At 41.9% G+C, this 12,046-nt stretch overlaps 1 protein-coding gene across 1 annotated transcript; it reads right to left on the reverse strand.

The window, feature by feature from the left end:
* Window positions 1-2,611: 2,611 nt before the first annotated feature.
* LOC138794142 (uncharacterized) lies at window positions 2,612-3,747 on the reverse strand. Its single transcript, XM_069972909.1, has 2 exons — window positions 3,502-3,747; window positions 2,612-3,385 (listed from the first exon to the last, which is right to left on the reverse strand). The coding sequence occupies exons 1-2, from the start codon at window positions 3,745-3,747 to the stop codon at window positions 2,612-2,614; spliced, it is 1,020 nt and encodes a 339-aa protein (XP_069829010.1).
* Between the last annotated feature and the right edge of the window lie 8,299 nt (window positions 3,748-12,046).

Consider the following 12,046-nt stretch of genomic DNA (forward strand, 5'->3'; position numbering starts at 1 on the left):
ATATATAGATATATATATTTAGATATATATATATATATATATATATATATATATATATATATATAGAATCATCTGAAGTTTTTCCAAGATAGCTGAATATCAAGTTATTTGTTTGTATTAACTAATGTTTACTTTAACAGACACCGCAGCAGAGGCCAAGGAAATTCCTATTGTTTTGGATGATGAGGTCATCGACGATAATTGTAAGTTTGGTAGACTCTCGGCTGTTGTCAATGTAGTCGTGTGTGTGCGCCCCTAAAAAATTTTAAATTTCTATATTCTTTTATAGTCGTTACCCAAGTGGATGTGGCAGATTCAAGTGAGCAGGACCCGGTTGCAAGTACAAGTTCACAGACTGTGGGTAAGTGATAAAAAAATATAAGGCCCCTTCATTTTTTTTTATCCAATAATGTTGTACTACATTGCTGATTAATATATATGTTCTCTTTTTTTAGACCAGCAAGATATTCAACTGCCAGATTCCAGTAGCTGCAACCGAATAAAAAAACTATTACAACAAGGGTCCATGGAATTGCTTGCTATAGAGCGAAAAGTGAAACATCTACAAGAAATACATAGGCAGCTGAAAGAAGTGTTTGAGGCTCTACTGAAAGCCGGAAAGTTTAATTGAAATGTCATTACTTGTTTGTAAATAATTTTGACAATTTTGTTGCTGTTCTAATTTTTTTGTTAATCGTATGTGAGTGAGGCCATGGTACTATTCTGTTCATTGTAGAAAGGCCCTATTCCACTTCCTATTACACTTTCCCAGCTCCCTGCCGCCGCTATTCCATGCAGCAGCAGTGAGCGGGTGAGTGCAGGAGGGGCGGTGTGGTGCTGCCTGGGTGATCACTGATCGTCCGCGCAGCACATAGGGAATAGCAGCGGTATGCTGACAACGCTCCTCTTGAATGGAGCAACGGCAGCAGATCGCAGCTCTATCCGTCGCTTGTTTTTCAACCAGTTGAAAAACAAAAAAACTGCTTCGATCAGCCAACATAAACGATGTTAAGGCCGTATTCCACGGGCCCTATTGTCCCGTGGAATATGGCCTTAACAGCATTCATGTCGTCCGATTGTTGCAGTATCTTAATTTTTTCATTATTTTTATAAACAAGCGACTGATATAGCTGCGATCTGTTGCCGTGTCTTCGTTGAATATTATCGCATACCGCCGCTATTCCCTGTGGGCTGCGCGCACGATTAGTGATCACCCAGGCAGCACCTCCCGCACTCACCCCCTCGCTGCTGCCACGTTGAATAGCGGCGGCAGTGAGCGTGAACGAAGACCAAGCTAGAACGCAGAGAGCGCAAGTTTGATTGTTAATATCGGCCCGTGGAATAGGGGCTTTTGCTGGTCGATGCACTCGATTCCATGGGACGATTAACGACCGAGTACGGCCGATAATGGTTTTGTGGAATAGGGCCTAATCTTTCCTTGTCATATGGCCTGAAGCCTCAGTTTGTATTTACATGTGTGCCTATATGTCACAGGCGTTATTTTTCTCTCTCAAAGCTTTTATATGTTTAAGTATATAAATGCTGAAACGTCATAAAGTTGTCGACTTTTTTTCTTATTAAAAACAAAACATCTTGTGTAGACATTGTGGAATGCCGCTGGCTCATATAATAGATATATATATATATATATATATATATATATATATATATATATAATAGATATACACACACACACACACACACACACACACACACACACTTTGCGGTTGTGCAGACGGTTCAGCTGCACAGGGGCCTGCTAAGTACTCCCCCTTTCAGCCACACTATTTCCCTCTGAAGACTCCCACACTCACCATCTGACAACCCCCACTCACACTCTAATATACTGCTCATCGACCCTCTAGTGTACGGCAACCGTGGGGTGCACAGGGCCTGTGCACCCCACGGATGCCGTATATTACAGTGTAAACCATCTACCGGCAGGTTCCACCCCACCTGAACATATGGTGGCACAGTATGGAGGATTATTACTATATTGGGGGTCATAGAAGGGGATGTTATTACTGTATGGGAGGTCATAGAATAAAGTGAGCCCTCCGAACAAAGAATATGTCAGCTGTGAGTATCAATTGGCTTTTTTGGCAGAACATTTGGTAGGGGTGCCAGAAGTGGAAAAGGTTGGTGGGATACAAAGTGGGGCACAGGATTTTTTTGGACAAGGGGCTCTATGCAGTCTGGGGCCAGCCCTGGCCAGCTAAAAACTTTTTGGCTTACCACACAAGGTTACGATCTAGTTGCTCATTTGACAGCTATAATCAACCTAGCAAAAGCAATCAATTGGCCAAGTAGCCTATCAAGACATAGGACACCTGGATGCGAAAGTGCCATGACACACAGATTCTGCTACTCAACCTGTCAATACTTATGTACCTCGGCACAAGTCACTGGTTTGAAGGACATTGTCCTTGTGTATAGTTGATAAGACATTAATGTGTATAAAAGTTAAAAGTACTAATTAATTACACTCAATGCTTTATTTATTGAATTCTGACAGTAATTTCCAAAAATACAGAACTTAAAACAAGGGTACAACAAGACAAGTCTAGTATGCAACTATTTTGGATAATTTGTGTGATAAGACGGGGTATTTTTACAAATAGCCTTCTTGCCATGGCACAGACCCTTCCCCGTTAAAATAATTTTTGTACAAATCCCGGGCTGTAATAGCGTCGTGACTGTGTCGGTGAAAAGATGTAGGCTGTAGGGATGTAAACTGGTCCACTGCATCGATTTGGCCAGATCCACTCTCTTCCCTGGATGAAGATAAATAGGTTTGACTCTCATGGCGGCGGAGGAAATTATGCAATACACAGCAAGCCATTACCACTTTGTCTATGTTTTCAGGCTTGAGGTTAATAGCCGTGTGGAAGATTCGAAATCTATTGGCCATGATCCCAAAAGTATTTTCCACCACCCTCCGTGCACGAGACAATCGGTAGTTGAAGATTTTTTTCTCCATTGTGAGATTCCTGGAAGGGTAAGGTTTTAGGAGGTTTGGATGCAGAGGGAAAGCATCATCGGCGACAAAAACAAAATTCAAATTAGACACAGTCTTATCGTTACCAGGCAAATGCAGAGCTGACTGGCGCAACCTCTTTGAAAACTCAGTCCGCTCCAAAACACCCCCATCTGACATTCTTCCATTTGTACCTACATCCACCATTAGGAATTCATATTTGGCATTGACAAGAGCCATTAAAACAATTGAAAAAAAACCTTTATAGTTATAAAAATAAGAACCAGAATTTGTTGGCTGCGTAATCCTTATGTGCTTGCCATCAAGTGCCCCTCCGCAGTTGGGGAATTGCCACAGCTCTTTAAATTCATCTGCGACAGCCAGCCATTCCTGTTCTGAGCTTGGAAACTGCAATATAAATTAAAAATTTTAGGGGGGTTAAAAAAATATATAATTTTTAGGGAAGGTGGTAAATGAGTTATAAATAACACAAACAGTTGACTTTGTTGTTCAGGGGCCTTTACCTTGAAGTACTCTGCTTGCAACGATGTCACTATAGCTGTGCACGTCTCTGGAACTATTCGAGATAACATCGGCTGTGAAATTGCGGTTGTGAATTTTAGGTCTTGTAAAGACCTCCCTGTGGCCATAAAACGAAGAGTGGCCGCAAGTCTTTGTTCGGCTGGAATAGCCGGACGCATCACAGTGTCATGTTTTTCAATTAAAGGACGTACACGATCCAATAGCTTTGAAAATGTATCAGAAGACATTCGAAGATAATTACGGTAATCATCGGGATTTCTTTCCTTTAACTCACAGAGCAATGGCATATGGGAAAATTCTTCACGCTGCTGGAGCCATTTCTTTGACCAAAACCGCGGACGCTTTGATTGCTGTTCCTCCATTTGGATGTCCAGTTCTTCTTGGTGATTAATCAGCTCAGTCAAAATTTCCAGCCCACGCTTTCTCTTCAACATTGCCATTTCTAATTGCAATGAACAATAGAACCACCAGAAATCTCAATGTGCTTTGCTCTCTGCAGCTCAAAGGCAATGATCAAAATGGAGACTACAAGCTCCGGAGGCGGGTACAGTAGGCTGGACAGTATCAAATTGTCAAGGTTTTTTTAAGGTTTTGTCACACCTCTCTCACACCTCCAACTTCTATTCTCCGCCTACATTATCATCCTGGCGAACGTTTTAACGATCATGTAACGACCGCAAAATAATCGTATCCTTCACATTCCCACTACATTGAATGTGTAATCGTTCGTAAAAAATAGTCGTTTATTGATCGTTAACGAACGGTCGTTTGAGCGAGTTTATGAACGATAATCGTTCCGTGGAATAGGGCCATTAACTGTGCCACATAACAGTTGGTGGCAATAACTATCACACTTGCAGCCAGTTAAAATGGATTAAAGTTGACTTAACCTCTGTCCTGTGTCCTTGTGTGTTCCACATTGAGCAAGGAGAAAAAAAAGAAGACCAAAGAACTGTCTGGGGTCTTGAGAAGCCCAATTGTGAGGAAGCATGAGCAATCCCAAGGCTACAAGTTCATCTCCAAAGACCTGAATGTTCCTGTGTCTACCGTGTGCAGTGTCATCAAGAAGTTTAATGGTGCGTTCACACCTACAGGATCTGCAGCTGATTTTTTGCAGCAGATTTCATTTAAATAACTGAACACAGCGTCAAATCTGCTGCAGATCCTGTAGGTGTGAACGCACCCTAAAGCCCATGGCACTGTGGCTAACCTCCCTAGATGTGGACGGAAAGGAAAAATTGACAAGAGATTCCAATGAAAGATTGTGCGGATGGTGGCTAAAGAACCTCGACTAACATCCAATAAGTTCTAGCTGCCCTGCAGTCCGAGGGTACTACAGTGTCAACCCGTACTATCCGTCGGCGTCTAAATGAAAAAAGAGACTCTATGGTAGGATACCAAGGAAGACCCCACTTCTGACCCAGAGACATAGAAAAGCAAGGCTGGAGTTTGCCAAAACTAACCTGAGAAAGCCAAAAACTTTTTGGAAGAATGTTCTCTAGTCAGATGAGACAAAAGTAGAGCTTTTTGGGAAAAAGCATCAACATAGAGTTTACAGGGGAAAAAAGAGGCCTTCAAAGAAAAGAACACGGTCCCTACTGTCAAACATGGCGGAGGTTCCCTGATGTTTTGGGGTTGCTTTGCTGCCTTTGGCACCGGACTGCTTGACCATGTACATGGCATTATAAAGTCTGACAACTACCAACAAATTTAGCAGCATAATGTGAGAAAGCTGGGTCTCCCTCAGAGGTCATGGGTCTTCCAGCAGGACAATGACCCAAAACACACTTCAAAAAGCACTAGAATATGGTTTGAGAGAAAGCACTGGAGACTTCTAAAGTGGCCAGTCCAGAGTCCAGACCTGAATCCCATAGAACACCTGTGGAGAGATCCCAAAATGGCAGTTTGGAGAAGGCGCCCATCAAATCTCAGGGACCTGAAGCAATTTGCCAAGAATGGTCTAAAATTCCGGCAAAGAAACTCATTGATGGTTACCGGAAGCGGTTGTTCGCAGTTATTTTGTCTAAAGGTTGTGCTACCAAGTATTAGGCTGAGGATGCCAATACTTTTGTCCGGCCTATTTTTGGAGTTTTGTGTAAAACGATCAATGATTTGACTTTTTTTTTTAATTGTGTTTTGTGTTTTTTCATTGCAAACAAAATAAATGAAGACATTCTTACCAAAGCAATCATTTTCTGGAAGAAATACAGTATTATCTGACAGAATTGCAGGGGTGCCAATACTTTTGGCCAGCACTGTAGGTAATTCAGGAGCTACATAAAGAGAGCAACTCATGGTGCTATACTGTTTATGTAACACAAATTAAAGTCAATGGGAGTTACACAAAATGCCTAAAACAGCAACTAGCCACCATTTGTGGAGATGTGGTCCGGTCAAGTTTCTTAGAATATCCATTACATGTCCGTTACATTTATATATATACAGTATAAGAAAATTGTCTTTTAGTTTATATGTCTCAATCATTGGTTTTGCACTCCCTCTAGTGTCAGACAATACACATTAATGTAGTTAAACAAAAAGGTAACAAATAGAGATTAGCGAACCTGGAGCATGCTCGAGTCGATCCGAACCCGTTCGTTCGGCATTTGATTAGCGGTGGCTGCTGAAGTTGGATAAAGCCCTAAGGCTATGTGGAAATCATGGATATAGTCATTGGTTGTATCCACGTTTTCCAGACAACCTTAGAGCTTTATCCAAGTTCAGCAGCCCCTGCTAATCAAATACCGAACGTTCGGGTTCCGATGGACTCGAACCCGAACCCGGTTCACTCATCTCTAGTAACAAACCTATAAAATAACTATTAGTGGAATATCAAGAACATTCAAGTAAAAGTACAAAAATGGTATGGTGCCATCACCTATACCCTAAGAAGTAAGACTAACAGATGCACTTTATACTTTACAATTAAAAGACTCTTTCATGGCTTTGTTACCATTTCCAATCTCTGTTTTTAATTAAAATAAATAAAAATAACATAAACAGAACATAAAAAAATAAAAACAAATAAAAGTACAAACTAAGCACGCGTATTATAAGAAAAAACCTTCTTTCTGTTAGGCTATGTTCACACTGCGTAAGTTTCGTAATAATCAATGGCTGTGATTACAACGGAACTTACATAGTGCTGCCTTCTAAGGAATCCAGGCCAGAGAGTATACACATGATATACACTCTGGCCGGGATCGCTAGCGGGGTTGCAAGAAACTGACTTGTCAGTTTTCTGCAGATGCTATTCAGTGAATAGCGGCCGCAGAAAACCTGTCTGCAGCGGGGAATTCAGATGCTGGCGCGCACGGATACGCCCGCATGTGAATTCAGCGGCAGTGAAGGTAATCCGGCAGGTACTGGTGTACCAGCCGGGATGATCTTCTCTGACTCCGGCCGTTCCGTGACCCGGCCTGGTCAAAGAACGGCCGGTGTCTTATTACGTGGGAACATGGCCTTATACTGTAAATTATTTTAACTATAAGGCTACATTCACACACAGTAAAATAAAAACAAACAATGGCAGTCACATAAGTCTAAAAAAATTATTTTTTTTTCATAAAGTTCTGCATTAAAGGGGTTATCCAGGCTTAGAAAAACATGGCCAATTCCCTCCAGATACAGCACCACTCTTGTCCTCAGTTTGCGGGTGGGGTTTTGCAGCTCAGTTTCATTGAAGTGAATGCAGCTGAATTGCAATACCACACACAACTTGAGGACAGGGGTGGCGCTGTTTTTGCAAGAAAGTAGCTGTGTTTCTTTATAATCCTGGATGATTCCTTTAAAGTCTATGGAAACGGATAATATCAACACATTATAGGTGATCATTGGCGATCCAAGTATCAGTAATCTCTGTGGTCATTAGACTTTTCAGAGACCCTTGTAACATAAAGGTGCTGTTCAAAGTTGAAACCTCTTTAGTTATAAGAAGAAAGGCATGACAACCCTTTATTGGTGTTCTAGTAGTTGCATTTAAGTCTTTATTTTCCAGACTGTTTTATGGTCTCTGAGGTCCATCTTGGAGGGTTTCCATATCACAGTGTGAGAAAGCCTCACTGTTTATGGCTGCCATCCACATAGTTTAAACAGGGAATATCTAGGCATTGTCCTAATGCCTCTGACTGATATACAAGTGGTGATTAGAGGTGTTGGGGACATTGACTATGGTCTGAGTTAGCAGAGAACGTCTATTTCATTTCTTGATGGATAGAGTAACCACCCATCTTTTTCATCTTTGAAGTATGACAAACTTATTTTATTCCTCTATCAAGAATTCTCTAATTGTGTTATTTTTGGAAAGTTGCCATTGTGTTTCTTGGAGAAAGAATACTTTATTTATTTTTTAATTTTTAATTTCAAGACAAACATTGGCTTTTTGAGTGGTTTGATGTCCTTTGATCAATTCTGGGAGTTAGCCCGAGGACATAAAGTGGAAATGTCATAGTTGAAACTGGTAATGTTTCTCCTTGAAGAGGGCGCCATAAAGACGAGTTTAGACGTTCATGCTCTACTGGGAGATCTGGATAGAAGGACATGCAGAGCAGCTCTTGAATTCCACTCCTTGAAGGTAGCTCTTCCTTCCAGTCAATTCTTCACTCCTTTAAGAAGCCTTAGAACATGACTTTAAAAGGTCAAACCAGAAACTCTTCAGATGATGTGTAACCTTCTCTGCTGGAGGAGTTTCTACCTTGGCTTATTAAATCGCCAGTCACATTCTAAAGGCCCTATTCCACAGAACGATTATCGTCCGTATTCGGCTGTTATGGTTGATAATTGTACATGTCGGCTGATCGTTGCGTCATTTGTCTTTTAAACATGTTGAAAAACAAATGACTCATCTGCTATACTATGGGCTTCCCAGACGATCTAGCAATCACTGGGGCAGCCCATGACGATAGAAGTCCACTGACAATAGAAGTGCACTGACGATAGAAGTCCACTGACGATAGAAGTCCACTGACGATAGAAGTCCACTGACGTTAGAAGTCCACTGACGATAGAAGTGCACTAACGATGCAAGGAGCCTAGTGTGGTGGAGAATGGCCTGTTAGGGCCTAGAGGTCTTGTTGCAACTGTGACCTCTTCAACCTATTATTTTAAACCATACCATGACATCATAGGTCAACCATGTTAGAAAAAGATGGGTCACAAACTTGACCTTTTGTATTTTTAGTTCTGCATCCAAGCCAGTTTTTTCTTTACATAATAGCCAGGGGACAACATCAGATTTTAGGCATGTCTCATTCATGGAATGAATGCCTGGAATACTCCATCTATCTATAAAAATCCTTGTCAATTTCTTGTCAACAATGTGTTCTCCAGAACACTGGCCTTTATTGACCTCTCAAAAAATGTCAGTACAATATATGAGAAGATGAGAAGAATCTTCCCGTGAGAAGATTTCACACCCTCTCTACACAAGCAAAGCACATCTATTCCTCTAATCTCCTGGCACCATTCTCATTGGAAAGAAAGTCTTGAAAACTAAAAATGGTCCTGTTATGTTGTAAATCAATGTTTTATAGCAGAATTCTCAACATGACCAGAACAGAGCTGGACTAGAAGAAATTTATCAATTGTAATAGTTAACCCTGTAGTAAGAATTACATCTAAAGGGGGTATACCCATCTGGGACACTCATGGCATAGCCACAGGGCATGCTTTAAAAGTCTTTTAGATGCAGACCTACCTTTTCATACTGAGGGTTCCTCAGTCCTCTCTGGCCTCTTCATGGCCATCAGAGGAGGTAGGGAAGCCAAAAACAGCCAAAATTGGTGCATTTGTGTAAATTCCACTTACTTTTACGGGTGTTAAAGTGCCGCCCCCTTCCCCGTGTTCCCCCCCACCCACGCTAGACCCGGAAGTGTTGGTCCAATATACTTAAAGCATTCGTGTCGACCCCCGTCCGCCATCTTGTGACAATAACGTCGTCTTCGGGAGGACGGCCAAACCGCTCCATCCGTCCCTCATGCCGCCCCCCCTATGCCGCATCATCAGCTGCTCAGCCGTCATTGTCACAAGATGGCGGACGGGGTCGACGTGAATGCAGTAAGTATAATGCACCAACACTTCTGGGTCTAGCGCGGGTGGGGGGAACACGGGGAAGGGGGCCATTCAAATACATAACACACATTACAAAGTTGTCTAACTTTGTAATGCGTGTTATTTTGTGAATAAATGTTTAGCGCCGCACTACCCCTTTAAGCAAATGGTGTAGCCCCTGGGCTATGTCTTTTATGTAACTCCAGGTTGGGCTATGCTGTTTGCAGAATTTTATTCGCATTTCCTTTCTTCCCAGAATTCCCAGTAGAGCAGGTATGGCCTTTAAAGGCCCTATTACACAACTGATGTTGATGCCAGCTGATCGTGGTCTCTCAACATGTTGAAACGGCCAGATCATGACAGCATCGCTCTGCTGCTCATCGCTCCATACAATAGGAGTGGTGGCAGCAGTTCTATGCTGACTTAAATGCACCACCCGGACGATCTTAAAGGCCCTATTCCACCAACAGATCTGACGACAGATTATCTGCCAAAGATTTGAAGCCAAACCCAGGAACAGACTATAAACAGAGAACAGGTCATAAAGGAAAGACTGGATTTCTCCTCTTTTCAAATCCACTCCTGGGTTTGGCTTCAAATCTTTGGCAGATAATCTGTCGTCTGTTGGTGGAAAGGCCCTAAAGATTGTCCAGGAAGCCACTCCCGCAGCTCCCCACTTGCTGTCTGTGTGTGTAATCCCACAAACAGCGAGCACTGACCTGACAGGTCGGCACTCACTTTCCCCTCAAAATTGGGTAACTCACCAGCTTCGTCTCTTCTGGGTCATCTGATCACCTTCAGCACCCATGAACAGGACATAGATGCAGGTCCCAGAATGGGACCCCACATCTACATAGCACATCCCATGTCCTGTGAAAATGCAATATCATATATACCATTACTTTAAGTGTAGTTTTCTTACAACCAATATGCCTTGTATGTTACTGCAGCAATTTTCCCATGTGGCAGAGGCACAGAACGCAGGGCCCTGACCTTACATCTACTATTCCTGAGTGTACTCATGATATTACATCTTATCCAAAGTGGTCATCAAGCAGTTAAAAATCTGTCTGTAAACATGCTGCAGTTTAATGACACCACTGCGACAAGTTTCTGCTCAACACTTTCCTCGGGTCCAGGAAAGGGTGGGTCACATTTAGGGGTTTCCTGAACTTTTTATAGCTTGATTGGCAACACAGACACACGTTCCGCGACACCCCAGAGAATCCTGTTTTGAAACACCATGGTTCCTACACAACACTGCATTTTGTTATGCAAACTTTCTTTTCATATACTTGTCTCGTTTTTATGCTTTAATATATACCTGTTGGATATGTACTGTGTTATGCCTCGCTGCATTGTAATCCTGCACTTAGAGAGGTACTCCAGCAAAAATCTTTTTCTTTCATATCAACTGGTTTCAGAAAGTTATATAGATTTGTAAATTACATCTACTGAAAAATCTCAAGTTTTCTGATATTGATCAGCTGCTGTATGTCCTGCAGAAAGTGGTGTATTCTTTTCAGGGTGACACGGTGCTCTCTGCTGCCACCTCTGTCCGTGTCAGGAACTGTCCAGAGTAGGAAAGGTTTTCAATGGGGATTTGCTGCTGCTCTGGACAGTTCCTGACATGGACAGAGGTGGCAGCAGAGAGCACTATGTTAGAATGAAAAGAAAATGTTTCCTGCAAGACATACAGCAGCTGATAAATACTGGAAGGCTTAAATAGAAGTAAATTTACAAATATATATAACTTTCTGAAACCAGCTAATTTTATAGAAAATGATTTTCACTGGAGTAACCCCCTTTGGGCTGCGTTCACACTACGTATATTTCAGTCAGTATATGTATATTTCAGTCAGTATTGTGGTCCTCATATTGCAAAACCAGGAGCGGATTCAAAACACAGAAAGGCTCTGTTTACATAATGTTGAAATTAAGTGGATGGCCGTCATTTAATGGCAAATATTTGCTGTTATTTTAAAACAACGGCTGTTATATTGAAATAATGGCCGTTATTTACTGTTATATGGCGGCCATCCACTCAATTTCAACATTGTATGAACAGATCCTTTCTGTGTTTTAAATCCACTCCTGGTTTTGGTTGCAATACTGACTGAAATATACATATACTGACTGAAATATACGTAGTGTGAACACAGCCTAAAGTTGATCAGCTGTGATGGGATCATACCTGAGCCATGTAGGTTACCATGTCTCTCAATGCATTCCTGAATCATTTTTGCAGTGTGGCTGGGGCATTATCCTGTTCATGGTTGAGGGTAAGCGAAAAAGTAATATGCCAGGACTCAAGGCTTCCCAGCTGAACTTTACCCTGCACATTGCCCATCACACACCTCTGCTGGCTTGCCTATTTCCATAGTACATCCTGGTGCCATTGCTTTCCTAGATAAGAGACCTACAGTACATGCACCCACCATCCACATGATGTAAGACAAGACATCAATAAGCCTTGAG

Source organism: Dendropsophus ebraccatus, chromosome 5, assembly GCF_027789765.1.
Source record: "Dendropsophus ebraccatus isolate aDenEbr1 chromosome 5, aDenEbr1.pat, whole genome shotgun sequence".
In the NCBI taxonomy this organism is placed as follows: domain Eukaryota; kingdom Metazoa; phylum Chordata; class Amphibia; order Anura; family Hylidae; genus Dendropsophus; species Dendropsophus ebraccatus.

Bases quoted from the DNA above. Each gene is read 5' to 3' on its own strand.
- LOC138794142 (XM_069972909.1), bottom strand. From the start codon at position 3,747: ATGTCTTCTGATACATTTTCAAAGCTATTGGATCGTGTACGTCCTTTA. The intron at 3,386-3,501 runs GTAAAGGCCCCT...TTTATATTGCAG, and splicing joins TGCAAGCAGAGTACTTCAAG to TTTCCAAGCTCAGAACAGGA.